Raw genomic sequence first — 18,022 nt, forward strand, 5'->3', positions numbered from 1 at the left:
CTACACACTCCATCCCCAGCAACCAGGGGGGTCCCCTCAGCCACCACCACAAAGGAAGGACAAATTCAAACCCACCAGATCCCATGTCCCACCTTCCCCACGAACTGCCCAATAACAGTGACGGCAGTGCTAATAAAAAATCAATAACCATTTATTCGATACAGCTGTTTCATACATACAGTACAGGGAGCGCCTCGGCGCTGCTCGGCTGCTCGGAGCTGCTCGGACAGTACTCTCCAACTGAGGATTTGTCAATGATTAACAAAAGAACAGATCATCACAAATCGGGAGTTTATTATAAGATAGTTTACCGTTAAAACAATTTTATTTTTTGCAAATAAACACTTTTTAATATATATATTTATATATTTATATATATGGTTACAAGTGATAAATTGAAAATTTTTTTTTCCTTTTTTTTGGTTTTTTTTTCTGTTTTAATTTTTTCCCCAAAATACACTTATGCACTAATAACTGGCATCGACGAGAAACATTCGGTTATGCCGTGGGATGGGTGTCACAAGGAGAGAAAGAAAAGAACAAAATGCTCCCAAGGTTCCTGGGGGTGAGAGCTGCTCCTGGCCCAGGCAGCTCCATCCACCGTGGCCAGAGCTGGAGTGGCACAGCCAACCTAGCCAGGGCATGGTGTCAGTGCCAAGGGTTCCCCAGCCACGGCAGTCCCCGGCCCATCCAAGCTTTCCATGAGGTCTTCCCACAAGGTTGCAGTCCATCCCTGCTCCCATGGAGGTTTAGCCCTTTCCCTGGGGACATGGGTGATGGGATGGTGGGTTTCCCCAACAGTGGAGGTGTGGGACCACAGTGTCACTGTGCCCAGGGTGACAAAATCCCCAAATCCCACAGGTGATGGGATGGAAGGGGACAGGACACCTTGTCCCCCATCTGGTCCCACAGCCTCTGCCTGTCCCTCTGGATAAAGGTGGTGGTTTCCCTTCTGGCACTGCCTCACTGGGAGCACCTGAAGGGGCACAATCTACTGGCCCCCAGCAATGCCACTGTGGTGTCACTCGGCCCTGCCCGCTCACCTGTTGTGGCACCTGCAGTTGCTGGTGATGCCAGCACTGCTCTGGAACCTTCCTTGGACAAGCAGGATGGTAAAGGATGTCTTATGGAGAAGGTGGGGGGAAACATGTTCCTCTCTGAGTGATGACTAGTGGGAAAAACATCTTTTTGGGGGGGCGGGGGGAAATCCTGAAAATTTCACTTTCTCATAGAAATTCTTGCCTCACCACAGTGCTGGCCTCACTGGGCCCGTGAGTGCTCTGAAGATGGCAGGGACAGCCCCAGCACCAGGTCCACTGCTCCCACTGCCTGCCTTGAGACCCCAGATGGTCCCTGGGGTCCCCTCCAGGCTGGTGTCACTCTGTGAGGCCACTGCAGCTGTCCCCGCTCCTGTCCCTGCTCCTGCCAGACACTCTCATTATAGAAGCAGAGGTGGTTTTGATCCGGACCTCACGATGACCCCCTGAGCCGGCCCTTTCCCATGTCTACCCCACCCTGACTCCCAGGGCTCCCTGCCTATGGAGCACAGTGCTGCCTGTTAATTTAATCAATGCCAAGCCAATTAATTGCATGTTAATGAGAATGGAGTCCCAGGCCATGCCCAAGGGGAGACAGTGGGGATTGTGCGGTGACCATCCAAGCCAGCTGCCTGGGCTACCCAGACCTCCCCTCCCTAGGCCGGGGCATGGAGCTTTCCTGGGGGTTTCCCTCCATGGTAGGATGTGATTTTGGGATCCAGTGGCTCCCTCTACCCCTTCACAGAGATTTCAGTGCCAGGCCTACAGCTCTGCCCGTGCTCCCCTTCTTGCTGCTGCCTAGGAGCTGTTCCAAGCTGTCCTACAGCTCCCAAAGCTCTCCCCCTTCCCCAGGGAGGCAGGATCTACCCCAGTGACACCATCCAAACACAGATCCGATGAAGCGCAAGCAGAGACCAGGCTGAGCCGAAGTGACTAATTAAGCTTTCTCACTAATTGCCTCGAGGCCCGGCACAGCCAGCAATGCTCAGGCAGTTCCCTCAGCAGCAGGCACGTGCCCAGCTCGCTGGGCAATGCAGATGGTAGATCCAGGTGTTGCAGCTGTGGACAGAGCAGGAGCCCTGGCTCCCTGAGAAGCCACCCTGGCTTCAGCCACCACTGCCCCCCCTCCCCAGCTGGAATAACGTGCCAGTGGAGGATGTTAATTATGACTGAGCTGCTGCTCAATATCGAGCCTTTGGTGGGAGACACGGAGCAGTGAGGAAAGCGAGGACTGAGGTTTGAATTGATTAAAGCAAAAGCAGAAGCTCCCCCTCTGATGCCTCTTTCCTGGCTCTGCATAGGGGAAAAACCGAATTAAGGTTTTCTGTTGTGTTACTGAGAGAAAACGTGCCCGTTTCCCAAGGACCGAGGTAGCCTGGTTTTGTCTGGAGACGGGCACATCCCAGTCTGGGATGGCTCCCCCCGGGCTGGAGCGAGGTGTGATGACAGTGTCAGCACAGGAGCAAAGAGCCCGGGGCAAGAGCACAAGCAGGGATGGCACCGCAGGGGCCTGTCACCCCGAGGGGCATGGTCAGGGGCTCAGATGCATCTTTGGGAGCAGAGACTCCCCCCATGGTGGGTCCCGGCCCGAAAGGACAAAGGGAATGCGAGGTGCCCGGGCAGCAACTGGGATCGTCCTAAAGTAGGACCCGTGATTGTCTCTCGATGCTGCCCCCATCCCTGTCACACACCTCCTGTGGCCACAGCTGGGGAACCGAGACTCCGTTCCTCCCTCCTGGGTGATCGACATCTTCGGGATTGAGCAGAGGGATCCTGAACCACCCTTGGATGCCCCCAGGCCGGGGGGGGGGGGGGGGGGGGACAGCTCGCTGGCTGCCATAGCCCCCTGACCCTGCCACTGCCTCGTGTCTCTGCCATCCCAGCACTCCATGCCCGGCAAACACAACCCAAGCACCGAGGCACAGCTCCCTCACTGCACCCCTGGTTCCATGGCTGCACTGCCACTCTCCACAGTGCGCACAGCATTCCCACAACTTCCCATTAAACCCTCTAACCTGACCCGTCCCAGAGCACCCCCCTCTGCTGCTCACACCTCCCACACCCCCAGCCCTGCTCCCCTCCTCTGCCTGTGCCTCGCACCACGCACACAAACCCTGCCAAGCCGCCGCCCCACGGAGCTGGTCCCTGCCCAACACGTTCCCCCCGACCTGCGGCCGCAGGAAAAGCGCTGCCAACTCCCCCTCTCATGCTGCTGCCGGACCCTCCGCCCGACCGGGTCAAACATCTTTGGAAACATCACCCTGGAGCTGGGAGGCCGCCGGACAGGTGGGCAGCTCCCGCCCTGGCACGGAGCCGCTGGGGGAGGGTCCCCGCCCACGGGACCCCGCTGCTATTGCACTTCTCTTTCGCTCAAGAGTCACCAGTTTGGCGCAGGGGAGGGGAATCACGGGCCGGGGGAGGCAGCGCACCCCACCGAGGGGTATGTACACGGGCAGGGGGTGAAGAACGTTCCAGCTTCCTTGATCCTGTTTGTTTTCCAGTGTGAAACAAGGTCCGTGATTTGTTTAAAGTGGTTAATTGATATTTTCTGTCTTTTTTTTTTTTTCTTTTTTCCTTTCTTTTTGTAAAAAGAGGGTGAGAGGAGGGTGGGGCAAGGGGAGGTGGGATGGGGAGGAGGGGACATAAAACTGGGAGAGACCCCCACCCTGTTACCCTGGGCTGTAAACGAATCCTCGGAGACGAGTCTCTGAGCTGCTCATTTCTCGGGCATCTTGCTGGCTCCTCCCTTCCGCTGGCTCGGGGGCTTGGGGACGAGCTCGTCCCCCTCGGGGCTGCCCCGGGAGCCTTCCCAGTGCTCGAGGGTTTTCTTGTGATTAGTCTTTGCTGCCACGCTCTCTCTGCCCTTCGGGGACATTTCTGGAGGCCTCTCCTTGGGTTTTCTCCCCCTTTTCTTCCCGTTTGTGCTTTTCTTTTTCTCCTCTTTGCTGGAAGAAAGCTGTTCCCTGTTTTTCTTTTTCCGGCTGGCCTCTGAGGAGGTTCGGAACCAGTTCTGTGTCCGTGGGGTGACACGGGGGTTAGTGACTGTCGGGGGGCAGGCACTGGCACCAGTACCAGCACCAGCACACACAACCCGAGCCTGGCCCACCCCTCACCCCACTGGCATCACCTCCCAGAGGTCAAACTGCTCAGCAGCTGCAATGAGCCTGGGGGTGTCAGGGACATCAAGGGGAATAGGGAGGAACCCCTCAGGCTGATTAGGAGCTGCCACTGTGCTCTGCTCTTAACAGACATGGATGGATGGATGGATGGATGGATGGATGGAAAGGGACATCCCAAGGATGCGTGTGTTGGAGCAGGGACCAGCCCAGTCCAGATGCAGCTCCTTCCTTACCTCCGAGTGAGCCTTGATGATGTGGTACTTGACGCCACTCTCAGAGCTGAACTCCTTCTGGCACAGGAGGCAGCGGTACTTGCCCACTGAGTGGTCCCCCTGCAAGACACAGCAGCTCCTGCAGAGCTCAAAGTGCCCCAAGGGGTGGCCCTCCCCTGGCCCTGATGCTCCTGTGACCTCAAAGTGACACAAAATAAACACTCGTGTCTGAACCACCACATCTCTGCCAGCCTCGGTGCCAGGGCAGGAACTCACAGCCACATCCTCTCTCTGAGTTTCAGTCCATGCCACTCGTGCTGCTGTCTGTGTGTCCCCAACATCAGGTGATGGGGCCATCGCCCTGTGTCCTCGCTGTCAGCAGATCTATGATCCCCTGGGACTGAACCACCATTGGATTTATGTCCAGCACTCACCTAATTCTCCTGTTACATTGTCAGAGAGCCAGGGTGACTGCTGGATTCCTGTCAGCAGCGCCCTGGTGGGATGACGGATCTGCCGTCTCTGCCGCAGGTCACGGCACGCGGGAGATAATGTGCTCTCTATTGACGAGGGGGTTATGGATGGGCCCCTCTGGGCCATATATTTCCTCCCTGGGAATTTCTCCATAGCTGTAAATCCTGAGTTAGACGGGTCTCTCATTTCGGGAGAGGACAGGCCTGGCTTCAGGAATCCTTGTGCAAAATCATCCTGGTGCATCAATCCCCACTGAAGATGGGGTGCTGCCTGGGAGCGGCCTCTGCTCTTGCTAAGGCTTCATGTTTTGCAACCAGTTCTGCAGGATTTTACAGCGGGAATCACAGACCCGTTCTGGAGGGGCTGTGATTTATTTATGCCAAATTTGTTGGCACATGTATTCAAAGCAAATCCTCTCCCCTAAGGGGAAGAATCCTGCTGATGGCAGTGCAGGCTCACAGAGCAACTCCCCGTTGCTCAGTCCCAATACCTGACCCCAGCTGTGCCAGATCCAGAGGGTGCAGCTCTGTGGTTCATGGAAATGTTCATGCAGATCCTGGCTGCTTCCTGTGCATGGAACCAGCCAGAAACCAGCTCCATTTTCTCTCAGAGAAGGAGCTGTCCCGGTCTTCTGTGTTTGCTCTTTTATCCTGCATAAATCCAGCTTCTCCTGCTGGATCCCTGCAGCCCATTTTCTAAATGATCTCATTAAGGGCTGCTGTTCCAGCTAGCGCTGGAAGAGTGCGGGAGTTGGTGTTTTTAATAACCACAGGGTACGTATTGGAGCTGCCTCCTGGAAGCTCTATTCAATGGAAGCTGCAGCTGGAAATGTTTCAGGGTATAAAGCTTTAGCAGCTCTTACTTGGTTCCAATTTGAGGGACCTACACTGAGCTCTTGATCCCTCCCCTGGGGCAGCTCCAGGGCACTGGAGCTCAGGGCTGCTCCATCCATCCAGTAGGAGGGCACTGGTCTCTGCACAACCAGCTGCCTCTTCCAGTCTCAGCCTATCCCAGAGGCACCACACCAGCATCCCTCCAGCTGGGCTTCCAGAGGGGCTGTAAGGCTGCCCAAATTGATGGAAGAAGACTCCTGATTCCCACCTGCCTCAGGACACATTCAGTTTCCAACACCCACCACCTTGGCTCTGAGCTGCTGTGGCTGACGCACACTTGTGTGAGGTGCTGGCCATGCTGGATAGCCAAGGGCTTGTGAATGATCCAGGGGCTGCAGGGACCAGCTGGGCAGGGGCTGCTGTGGGACAGGAGGACATGAAGCAGGAGGGCTTAGTCCCACTGCCGTGTCCCCGAGACACTTTGTGTGTCAGAAGTCTGGGTACTTGGGTGAGAAGTTTGTGTTGCAGCACCTTTTCTCTACAGCTGGAATGGCAGCCACATCCCCTCCAATCCATCTGCGCAGCTTGAGCCTCTCTGCCTCCATCTGCCTGGTGACAACTCACTGGGAGCAGCACTGCCAGCCAGCCCTCCAGCAGCCACCATCCTTTAACCTGTGCCATTGTCCCTTGGCTTGTTCCTTCCAAACCAGCTAGGGGGAAGAGAAAACCCAACACCAAAGCCACCTCTGAGGAAAGGGTGTAAAAGGCAGGACCTACCTTGTTGCAGTTGGCCAGGTGAGCTTTCAGCCCCGAGACACTGGAGTAAATGGCTTCACAGCACTGCAGGAAAAAACAAAGCAGGGTTAGACACGATCCCCCTCATCCCCTGCCTTCCTCTGAGCCGTGGCCAGGAGCCTGCTGAACCAGCATGGCCACCGGTCCAGGCTAAACAGTGTGAGGTTAACGCTCTGCGAGGCGCCGAGGGCTCTGGTCACACGTTTCCCATTAGTGCTAATGGGAGTCATGTGCCCAAATCCCTCTACAACGGGCTGAAAAAACCTCTCCCCTAAATGACTCCGTGGAAAACCTACATTTGTGAGCTGTCGGGAGGTCCTGCTGGGCTACAGGAGTTCTTGGAGCCACAGCAGAGGCTTAATGGAGGAGAGAAATCACCCAGGCAGCAGCATGACCAGTTTCTGAGCAATGTCTTTTCCAAGTGCCCGTGTATGACATTAATTAGCCAGCCCGGCTCCCCTGGCCTTGTGGGAACAGCCTCCTTCAGAACTCCTATTAGCAAGGCTTTGTTTGGGACGATAAATCCAGGCTCAGCACCAGGGTGGGGTTCACCTCTCTGTCAGCTTGGGCCAAGGCTGTATTTCACAGCGAGATGAGGCACACGCACCATGACCTGAGGTCTGTGTTTGCCACAGGGCTTTAAAAAGCTTGGCTTAAATCTATCTTCGATTAACTCTGGGAAAAGCAGGTTCTCTGCATCAAAAAGCTGTGCGGGATGAGCAGCCTTCACCCTGTCGGGATCTTGGGAGCTTCCCAAATGCAGCTCCAGAGCCCAGATTGGGTAATGCTGCACCATCAGCCCAAGGGTGGCCCTGTCCCCAAGCCTGGTGAATCCCAAAGCTGGGACACACTTTCACCAGGCACCGCAGCAAGCTCAGGGAAAGGAGGTGAAATGAGGGTCTGAGCATCTCTATGATCAGCAGCCCAATGAGAACCATTTTTGGTGGGTTTCTGCCCCCAAAACCCCCCTTCCTCCTGCAGACTGAGTCCAGCCAGCCCATGGAAGAACAGATAATCCTTACGTTGTTGGGACAGTTGATGCGGCCCTTCTCCTTCACTTCGTTCTTCCAGTTTTCCAGCAGCCTGGGATTGAGCTTTGGAAGCCCTGGTCGGGTGTAATTGAGCTGTGAACAATAGCAGTCGATTAGCAGAGCTGCACACCCCAGCCCGGTCCTGCCTCTTCACACGGGTCTTGCCCCGCCCCAAAGTGAATCGGGGCTGAAAACTACTCTGGCTTTCCCCAGAAATGCCATTCTCCCCTCGGGCACTGCAGGCCAGGGAGGTGTTTCTGCCCACTGCCCTGCCACTGGCGAGGAGTCCGTGGCAAACAGGAGAGGAGAGGCTCCTGCTCCCGGGTCCATGCCCACAGGGCCAGGACTGGACCCGGCATTTTCGGTGCATGGTGTCAGCACAGCCCTTCTGCCGTGTTTTATAACCAGGGGAATAAACAACCCTGCACACTGGGCAGAGGGGCCCAGCCTCCATGGCTGCCTTCCATGGATGAATGGGCACAACCCGTTAAACAATGAACGGCTCTTGTGTCTCTGCCTCTCCTTCTGGCAGGGCTGGTCCTTCCAAGTGCTTTTAATTAGCGCTTTATTAGCGACTTTGACGGTTAGCATAGCAGGCCGGCCCTCTCAACTCCAGTTCTGCGTGTTCAGCACAAGCCCAGGCAGCTGTGGCAGCTCCAGGCAGCTTCAGGCATCTCCGGGCCTCCCAGCCACTGTTCCTGGCCCTACCTGCAGGGCTGGTCCCTGCCTGACACTGAGCCACTGTGCCAATGTGCAGGGGACACTGGGCTGCACAACCATGCCAGCACAACTCCCAGCCCGGCCTGGTGAGCTCTGCTAGAGCCAGTGGATGTTGTTTGGTCCCAAACTTGCCCTGAGTGGGAGCAGTGCTGGGTGAGCCCACAGACGGCACGGTGCACGTGTGGGTACGTGAGAACATGCCACTCTCCATGGGCACCTCCGAGCATGGGACACAACTGCATCCCTGCATCCATGCTGGATGGAGAGGATGCATGAACAAAACGTGCTCGCAGAGGTGCAAAGGCTCGAAGAGGGCCGAACAGCCCCTGAGGACCTGGAGCTGCCAGTTTGGAGGCAGCAGGAAGCTGGATGGATTTCTTTTCCAGCTGTAACTTTTCCTGAACATGCCGATAAAGCTGCGAATCTGCCTTTGTCCAGCTCCCCCCAGCTGTTCCCAAACCCCCCTGCAAAGGGAAGCTCGTTGTAGAAGGCTCAGGTGCCAGCTATTCCTTTCCACTCAAATTGAAGTGATCCATGTGCCCCTGCAGCCTTCCCCCCGGCACGTGGCGGGGCACGGCCGGGTCAGGGAGCACTGGGCCCCATGTGAGGGGCAGGGGCACAGGGCCTTGCGAAATGGCGCCGTGAGCCCTGGTGCGGACGGATGTGGATGTGGAAAACTCCCCCGAGCCCCAGCATGCTGCAATTCTGTCGTGCTTCACGGCTGGGGGAGATGCCAGCAGAGCTCTTTGAAGCTCTGGGATGGTGCATCTACCAAGAGCTTGGTCCCCAGCCCAGGGAAGGCAATGCCACCTCCAGGGGAGAACACAGGAGTCCCTTTTTGCCATTGATACCGAGAGCCAGGATGCCAAAAGGCCTCCATAATTAAAACCCAATCAATCCCATGAATGAGCAAACATTAACGGTAACCGCACACAGCCCCAGCAACAACCTCTCCCTTGCGCATCCCTGGGGAGGAGGCGAGGGGGGATGTTCAGAGATGTGGACTCTGCTGCTCTGCTTTCCCACTCCAGAGAAAAATCCCTCCCTGCTCTCCTCCAACAGTCCTGCACAATAACATGCAAATCCCATGTCTTCCCAGGGCGCTGTGGTTCTGGGAATGTCAAAGTCATCTTTATGTCTCTATTAAGAGGGAGCCCCAGGCATGGAATATTTTATATTTTTTTTTCTTTTCCATTTATTTTCCTCAAACAGCCTGTAAGTGAAAATTTTCATGGCCAAATCATTAAACGACTACAACTGGTTTTGGCTGCAGCCCATCTCTTCTGAACAGTCGAAGGATGCTGGGCTGGGAAGGTTTGTTTCCTTTGACTGACGGTTTTATTTAATTAACTTTCTTATTTCAATCCTCTCTGCTCCCTCGACAGCTCTCCCCTTCCCCAAAATATATCGCAGTAAATGAGAACCATGCGGGATGTCTCAGCCAGCGAGCGCCCCTGAAGCCTCACCCAGGTCCCCAGCACAAGGCACAGTTCTCTCTTCTTCCTGTGGAGGTTGTGGATGATGCCATGAAGGCAAAACGCACCTAGGGGTGCTGGCCAGCAGCCAGGTCCCACAGGAGGGTCACACCATGCCGGCTCTGCCGAGCAAGGGGAGGAAGGATGGACTTGGCCCCGCAGCTGGAGCTGGGATCTGGTTTGGCCCCCAGTGGCATGAGTCTGCAGGGCTCAGCCTGGCTCCAGCCTGGATTGCAGGGCCATTGTTTTGGGGGACAAACCCAAGCCAGCCTCTTCTGCTCTGGAATTTATCCTGGTTCCAGTATAAACCTCAAGCCTGGAGATGACTTTTCCCCTTTAGCTTTATGACTGGCCTATGGCTGCCCTTTGCTCCAGATCCCTGGCACACCATGGCAGCAGGCTCCATGGGGATGTGCAGACTTCATGGCTGCCCCTACTGACACTGAGACCCTGAGCCATGGGGAGGGAAATGGAGTGTCCATGTATCCCACAGTGGAGCTCTACATCCCTCCCTGTGAGCCCATCACAACCTCCAGCACCTTGAAGCAAGGAACCCCACCTCAAGCTCTACCAAGAAAGCATCACACTCTGAAACAGTGGGATTTCCACAGCATTTTCTCCCCTTCTGCCTCTTAGATGCCTCTTCCCCCTGCTTGAGGAGGTTGTTCCTCATCTCCCACTATACCCCAGAGCCCACTGCTGTGCACTGGGAACCTGCAGCCTTCAAGGCTGCTCATGGGCAAGCGACGGCCCCAGCAAAGGCCAGAGGAGGGTCAGCATCATCTTCGCAGAGCTTCTGGAGAGGGGATTTTTCCCAGAAAAGCAGCAGGGGTGTGCCCTTCCCCATCTGACATCCCCAGCAAGCGGCTGTTGTGAAACACCCCATCTGTTTCAGCTTATCTGGAGGCAAATAAAGATCGGAGCGAGAAAATAAGACTCCAGTGTATATTTAGAAATGCTGGATTTGGTTAGCGCAGACCGAAGGCAGCGCAGGGCCTGGGATCGAGCAGCAATCGTTTATTCTGATGCCATTGCTTTGGTGTGAAGGAATCCATCCTCCCGGGGAAAGGCGAACGCATCCCACCACAGGCCACCAACGGGATCCAAACCCAGCATCCCTCTCACCGGCTGGGACCAGCTGCCACGTGGCCACAGCACAGGGGCTGCACTGGGGCTGTTCCTGCCGTGGGGCTGCGAACCTTCGTATCCCACGGGCTTGATGAGGAGCTGTGCCTTCCCCTGGGAAAACGTTCTGCTGCCTGGAAAAGGGATGGAGAGGGGTGGCTTTCTTCATCAGCTTCCTCAAAATCCACACTGACTGCTGGGACCATGGTGGGGAACTGGAGAGTTCAGGGATGGAGCTTGTCCTGTGCTGCAGCAAGTTTAGGTGTATCCATCCACCACTGGTTACAGATCAGAGCTGGGAAGCATCTCTCTCTCTGGAATCCTGGAAATCCCTAGGGCTTGCTGAAAAGGTGAAGGAGCAGCTGCAATCTGCTGCTGCTCCCTGACATCCCACTTCTCTCCATGTCCAGTACGGGGTCTGCAGGCCCAGCAGTGTACCCCCAATGGCTGGGTATGGCTCAGTGGGAAAAAGAGGAGGTGGCGTGGTAGCTCTTCTGGGACTTCCATTGGTTCCCACGAGTCCCAGTGCCCTGGTCATGGTGAACTGGTGTTTATCTTCCTGCTGCTCCAGTGGCTCTGGGCTGTCAGCTCCTTCAGGGACAGCCACCACACATGCTCGGCAAGGAGGTGACATGGGGATGCTGCTGGCTGCTCTGAGCCCCCCATGTGGCACAAGGCCGTCCCACAGGCAGTTCTGAGGGCAGCTCTGTTTTGGGGCTGTAATGAGGTCAAATTGGGCACTTGCTGGGAGGTTTTTTCCTACACCCTGAACTGAACCAACTTGTAAAGGCAGAGCGGTCGTGAGCAATGCAAGCCGTGGCTGAGCAGAGCAGCTCAGAGCGTGCTGAAGTCAGCAAGCTCCCACCAGCCTCCCCGGGCAGAACCTGCCTCCCACCTCCTCCCAGCATCGCTCGTCAAGAAAAAATGTCATAGACTGAACAGATTATAAAGTGTTGTCAAGGGAACGTGACAGTCACTGCAAGACGTACCCACAGGCACACGCACAGCTATGTATGGATTCACCCACTGCACTGACTTCCTCCAAAATCCATCTGGGATTTCATGCAGAGCCTGAGGTCTCTTGATTCTCCAACCCAAGAGCCTTGTTTTGCCATCTGGGAGCTGATCCAATTCCCCCCTTGCCCATCTTCAATGCAAAACTGCTTCTGCCAACCTCACAGCAGTTCTTTGCTTTTTAGCACTGAGATGGGACTCAGTTAAACAATCAGACTCTAAACACAAGAAACGTCTCATTAAAAAACCCACCAGCACTTCATGGAGCAATTACGCCGGTGTTGAGACCTTTACAATGCCTTTGTATGTCAGCCTGAGCACGTGGCCCTTGTCCTGGCCTGGGGTCCTGCCTGCTCCCTCAACTCAAAAAGAAAATACCCAAAGTCCTGAGTAAAGGGAACAATTCCAAGAGGAAAGAGAAGAATGCAAGAGCTGAGACTGGAGAGGGGAGAAGAGAGCAGCACACCTCTTCTCCCGCAGTATCTGAAATGAAACAGCTACTTTGGGCTTGGTTTTTTTATGTTATTAATGCATTGCAGCTGAAGACATCTGGAAAACAACAATGGCAACACCAAGCACTAGGGAAATAAAATGTTTGCAAGCAGTTCTGGCCCTAAAACACCCAGCTCTGCCCCAAGGTGGATGGCAGTGCTGTAGCTGGGTCCCCTTCTGTGCCAGTGCCTCACTGGGGTGCCAAGGAGGGTAAAGAAGCTGCTGGTTTGTTCCTATGCTGGTTTTCCAGCTGCCCACCATGTGTAGACCAGAGCTGAGCCAGGCTGAGCTCTTCTGAGTCTCTGCAGAACCATGGTGGCACTTCTGCTGAGCACACACAGGTGCCAGGACAGCATGGGACACGCTGTGGGAGCAGGAAGGCATATTGGCCCAAGGCTGCTGTCCTGCCACCCCTTTTCCTGACGTGAGCCACATCACTTCTCCAAGCTGGCTCTGAGACTTGGGCTGTTCTCATGGCTTGGGGTAAGTCCTCTGGGGTGGGACTATTCACACTCTCCTGATGTCCTCTCATCCTCACTCCCATCTTTGCAACATGCCCAATATCTTGCCAGGGTGAATTTCAGAGCACTGGGCAAGAGATGCCCAACTGTTCAGAGCAGGGAACAGGCCTGGCACATAACTGCAGAGTCACCTGCTCAGGAAACAGGCTGCAGCTCATGCAGAGACTTGCAGGAGAGCTCTGCATTGAGTCCTGGCAAACAAAAAAACTCCCGTTCCCTCTCTTTTTTCCCCTTTGCACTGAAAAGGTTTATGATTTACTGCTGCTTCATTCCTTTTACAGTCCAGAAGGAGCATACCTGGAGGGAATTTCAGCTTTAGTACACTCCCATGAATAATCACCTCCTCCCACAGCCAGAAGGGAAGTTTGGTTTAACGTGTACTCACTCCAATGCCTACAAAAAGCTCAAGCCTGCTGGGGCCCTGTGCAAACCCCACAGCATTGGGCCACGAGTGCACTGCTGCTGGATCCTGCAGGGCTCAGCCCTGTCTCCACTCTCTGCCTTCCTCTGCTCCCAGCAGCACTGCTCTGGGATGCTGCAGGCTCTTTACCTCCAGGAAAGCATCTCCCAGAAGTTAAGGAAGAGACATGGAAGGGAGGGAATTCTGCCTGGGGCATCTTTGCTCTCTGACAGTGCAAGGGAGGTGGTTTCAGATCCGATCTGCTCTCTTCACGTGCTCCTCCTGGCTGCCAGCCTCTACTTCCCTGCTCAGCATGGACCAGAACCGACCTCCCTCCCCAACACTCGGGGCCAGACCCTGGTCTCTCCACAGTGCACCACCTCTTCCTCCAAAGGGCACAGCTGCCTGCTGCTGGGAGCCTCCAGACCACAGCGCCTCAGCCTGTGCTGGGTGGGCTCTTCAGCAATAAATCTGCCATCACAGCTAATTAATTTAAGACACAGCAAGTGAGACATGTGAGGGCCTCAACCAGCTGGGGCCAGGCTGGAATCCTGGAATCTCTGTGTACAGCTGGGGCCAGGCTAGAATCCCAGGATCTCTGTGTACAGTGAGAACTAAAGACTGCTCACCCGCTTTGTTTCAGGCACCAGGTCATCCTTCATCCTCCGCTTGGTCCAATCCCTGGCCAGCTCGTCCTCTGCTATCTCCTGGAGGTGGAAGACGGCTACTTGGGCCGATGTCCGACGGATGCGGCCGCTCGGGGTCCTCTCAAAATCTTCTACGGGACCAGGCTCTGGCTTCACCTCTGGCTCCTCTGGAGGCTGCAAGAGAGACAGAGTCAGGAAGGGCATGACGAGAGAACAGGCGAGCTCTCTGGCCCCGGGATGGGGATGCTGGGATTTGGGCTGTGTGTTTCCACACTTGCTTTGGGCCTCTGCACTGGAGCATGGGAGCAAAGGGAGTACCCGCCTCCCTCAGCCCAGCAGTAGCCATAGACCGTGTCCCTCCATGCTCCCATGTGTATAAATATCTCCTGTTATTAGAGTTAGGGAGTGATTAGTGTCGGATGCACTGCCAGTAGGGATCAACAGAACAGAAAGGGATGCTCCCCAGGGACAGATCCTGCCACCCCGGCGCTGGCAAGCAGTCGGTGTTTGTGAGGGAGCAGCCTGAGGTCTGGTTTTTTTTCCTGCAGAGCACGGATGCAGGGTGGACTGGAGCACAGCCCTGTGGGCACTGGGGAAAGGGAATGCTGCTGACCACTCCCATAAACAGCATTTTTGGAGGGGTGGAAGAGGGTGTACCCTGTTCCCCCTGACACTGCATGGTACAACACATGTGCATGGTGATTTGAGGGAGAAAACAACACCGGCCCGACGTCTGCACCTGCCTTGCCCGGCCCGGCCCTGCCCGGCTCTGTCCTGCCCACGGGCTCCGCAGCTCTGCAGTCCCCCCCGGGGGGGGATGGCCCCGCTCCTCGGGCTGCGGAGGCGTCCGGGGGGCTCACCGAGGCCGTGTGTTCTGACCGCACATGATAGTCGTGGCCAGCCTTGGATTTGTACTTCTTGCCACAGTGTGGGCAGCTGAACACAGGCTTATCGGCCTCGGCGAGCTGCTTCCCACACCGCTTCTGGTGGTACTGGTAGCCCATCAGGCTGGAGAAGTTGGCCACGCAACCCTGTGGAGATGGGGAGAAGGGGAGGGTTAAGGAGGGCTGGGGCTTCACGTGCCCGTGTTGAAAAGGTTGGGGTGCCGTTTCTCCAGGGAGGAACATTCCCGAGGAGCCCACTCCAAAGAGCAGCTCTTCCAGCCCATCCCATCCGAGTGTTGGAGAATTTGACAGTCCCCAAAGAGCCATGCACAGGCAGGACAGTGCCCTGGAGGGATGGGAGGAGCAGTCCCTGCCCCTGGCACTCTCCGCCCCAACACACGGATAGAGCTCTCTGGACAGACACACACAGCAGGCAGCAGGAGGGGAAGGCACTGGGGAGGCACTGCCTGCATGGAGAGCAAAGCACCCACGGGACAAACCTCTGCCAACGCCTCCCTTACCTGTTCGTGACTTGTCTGCAACCAGCTTGGCTCTGGTTTTGGTGTGGTTTGGTTTGGTTTTACGCTGTGCCCAGGACAGGCTGTGCTCCTTCCTGAGCTCAGGAGGCAGAACCTGCCCTCCAGAGCTCCCCAGTCTGCCCTGTGCCCACCCTCCTGCCGGGCTGTCCCGTTGCTGGAGTGCACAGAGCCAGTGGGACAGGGATTGGGATGGCTGAGCTAAGGTGGAAACATCGAGCACTTGCCAAGGGATGCCTGGAGAGTACATGTCCCCCTCTGCATGGGACTCACTCCTTCCACCTTTTCACAGAACGAGAAACAAGAATTGTTCTCGTACCTCATTGGGGCATTTCAGTTTTCCCATCTGCTTTAGCACTTTCCTCAGCCTTTCCCGCTCTTCCTGTTCACCAAGTCCAGCGGTTTCCACAGGAACAGGCTGGAAACAAGGAAGTAACAGAAGCGACAGAGTCAACCATTTACTCATGTCCTCTGTGCCAGGAGTGGATGGAAAGCCCCTGCCTTGCAGGGAGCTGCCCTGGGCTAGAGGGAACCTCTCATTAGGAGAGCTGGATCTCCCACTGCTTCGTTGTTATGTGCTGGATCTGCTCATGTCTTTCCTGTGATTACACCTAAAGGCCCAGCTGAGAAACGCAGGAGCAGTTCCTGCACAGAGGATTCACCAGCAAGACTGAAGAGCAGGAGATTAAGGCACAGGTAAAAGACAAGTCACAACTGGTAAGCCCGGGACACATAGAAATGTAGTTATGCCTTGCCATGGTATCTCAGAGATGTACAAAACCAGACTTTTAGAACAGCATCTACACTAGCGCCTGCAAAATTTTATTCATGATAAATTTTGTGGCTGCTTCTCCCATGCACAGTGGAGAGCTAAAGACCAGATTTTGAGATTCGTGCAAGGCAGAACCCATCAGTCGTGGATTTGCAGGCACAGTTTTGGAGGCAGAGCTTTGCCACTCAAAATCTGCCTCACGGTACTCACCGGATCTTCCCCCATGCTGGGATCTGAAATCCTGTTTTATTTTTTCAGTCCTCTGCTCTATTTATCAGTATCAATATGAGCCTAACTCACTACCTGGGAAGGAAATGCTTTCCTTGGCAGGAAGGGGGAAGACCACCATCCAGGCTGAGCAGTGTGTGAAATGCTGCAAAGGTGGATCCCTCCTTTACAAAGACCATAGAAAGAGGACTTTTGATGGACGGCTTCATCACCTGCATGGAGAAAGGAGGCAGAAGACAAGCACAGCCCAGCTCCCTTACCTTGCTGACGTGTTCAGCCATGGTGTGGTAATTCAGCCCAGCTTTGGACTTGAACTGTTTTTTGCAGTGCTGACACTTCAAGGCATCCTGCAGCTGAAGGAATTAAAGGCAAGTCACCAGAGAGGCCACATCCTTCCAAGTGCTGCTGCTGCTGGTGGTCAATAACCCCATGGGTGGCTGTTGCTGCAGCAGTACGCAGTGGTGAGACCCAGCAGGCAACACAGCGTCCCTGTTTCCTATCCCAGTCCCTGCCTGCAGCTCAGAGCTTTCTCTCTGTTGTCCTGGATATTGTTATCAAACCCACATGCCCCAATTTTTGGAAAACATTCCATTTTGGATTTAGATTTAAAGCCTCACTGGATGAAAACATCTGGATCTGGTGTCTTACTCTTCCTGTCAAAGGGCTAGAGAGAGGAGAAGCTTTGATCTACCAATGCCAGTGGACTGTGCTCTGCAGTCCTGTTAAGTAAAACAGATGCTGGTGTACAGTGCAATTTCTGGGTGCCTGGGCTGTGTGAAATTAAGGACACAATCACAGGAGGATAATTCCTGCCTCATGCTGCCCTGCTGTTTGACCCAACTCAGCCTCCTGAATGCATGGGGAGATGCATTAACTGCACACCCCAAGGTACAAGGGGCACTTGCACAGTGGGTGAACAGATCTTGACTTCTGCTGGGGCAGGGACCAGAATATACGCCTCAGGACATTCATGCTCTGGGCACCAAGACACAGAGTATCTCAATAGGGAGCCATTGCCTGGCCAGCTGTGGTCATTCCTGCTTCTCCTGACAGATGCTTCACCTTCACTACTCTCTCTTCAATCAAGACATGACTAAAAGCTGGAGAGGCAATGAAGGTGGATCTGCAAATCTCTCCTCATTATGGAACTCCAGGAAAATGAAGAATAGACTCACTGCAGCGAGTTGGGAGTGACTCATGGTACCTGTGCTACCATCAGTTAATCTTGTCCCAGATCCAAGCGCTTGATCCTAACAAGGTGGATGCTAACAGCTCCTTGACTCACCAGATGCCACTACCAGCTAATTTGGGATTTACTCTTCGGGTCAACACCATGTCCACATTCCAGCAAGCCCTCCCACCCGGGATACCAGGAGGATATAACTGCCCTTGCCTCCTTCAGGCTCAAGAATGTTGCAACCCTCTCCATCCCTTTTTTCCTTTCCAAAACCAAAGCAAACAGGTGCAGACTGCTTTGTGACAAACATGGAACAGAGAAACCAATTTCAATTTTTTTATAAGAGTTTTGGGAGCCTGCACATCATTTTCCCATTGTCCCAGCAGCAGGATCTCACTCACTAAGGTTGTGCCACAGATTCATCTCACAGATGGAATGGTGAGAGCTGCACCTGTGGTCACACACTTGGAATTTAGGGACTGTCCTGCCTGCGATTCCTTGAAGCATCCCAGCTCCTGGAGCAGCACAAC

At 54.9% G+C, this 18,022-nt stretch overlaps 1 protein-coding gene across 7 annotated transcripts in view; it reads right to left on the bottom strand.

Moving 5' to 3' along the window:
* Positions 1-130: 130 nt before the first annotated feature.
* Positions 131-18,022, bottom strand: part of ZNF512B (zinc finger protein 512B) — a 30,148-nt gene continuing 12,256 nt past the window's right edge. For 3 of the 7 annotated variants that reach the window (XM_032127393.1, XM_032127396.1, XM_032127397.1), the window contains exons 10-17: positions 16,576-16,668; positions 15,635-15,733; positions 14,639-14,926; positions 13,878-14,069; positions 7,493-7,594; positions 6,453-6,515; positions 4,390-4,488; positions 131-4,047 (exon numbers count right to left, since the gene is read on the bottom strand). In XM_032127393.1, coding sequence (XP_031983284.1) covers positions 3,754-4,047; positions 4,390-4,488; positions 6,453-6,515; positions 7,493-7,594; positions 13,878-14,069; positions 14,639-14,926; positions 15,635-15,733; positions 16,576-16,668 — 1,230 coding nt within the window. In that variant the 3' untranslated portion in view covers positions 131-3,753. Of the gene's footprint in view, positions 4,048-4,389; positions 4,489-6,452; positions 6,516-7,492; positions 7,595-10,627; positions 10,956-13,877; positions 14,070-14,638; positions 14,927-15,634; positions 15,734-16,575; positions 16,669-18,022 lie in introns of those variants that run through there. The other 4 variants (XM_032127394.1, XM_032127399.1, XM_032127395.1 and 1 more) reach the window with 3 other exon arrangements.

The sequence above is a fragment of the Corvus moneduloides genome, chromosome 17 (genome assembly GCF_009650955.1).
Source record: "Corvus moneduloides isolate bCorMon1 chromosome 17, bCorMon1.pri, whole genome shotgun sequence".
In the NCBI taxonomy this organism is placed as follows: domain Eukaryota; kingdom Metazoa; phylum Chordata; class Aves; order Passeriformes; family Corvidae; genus Corvus; species Corvus moneduloides.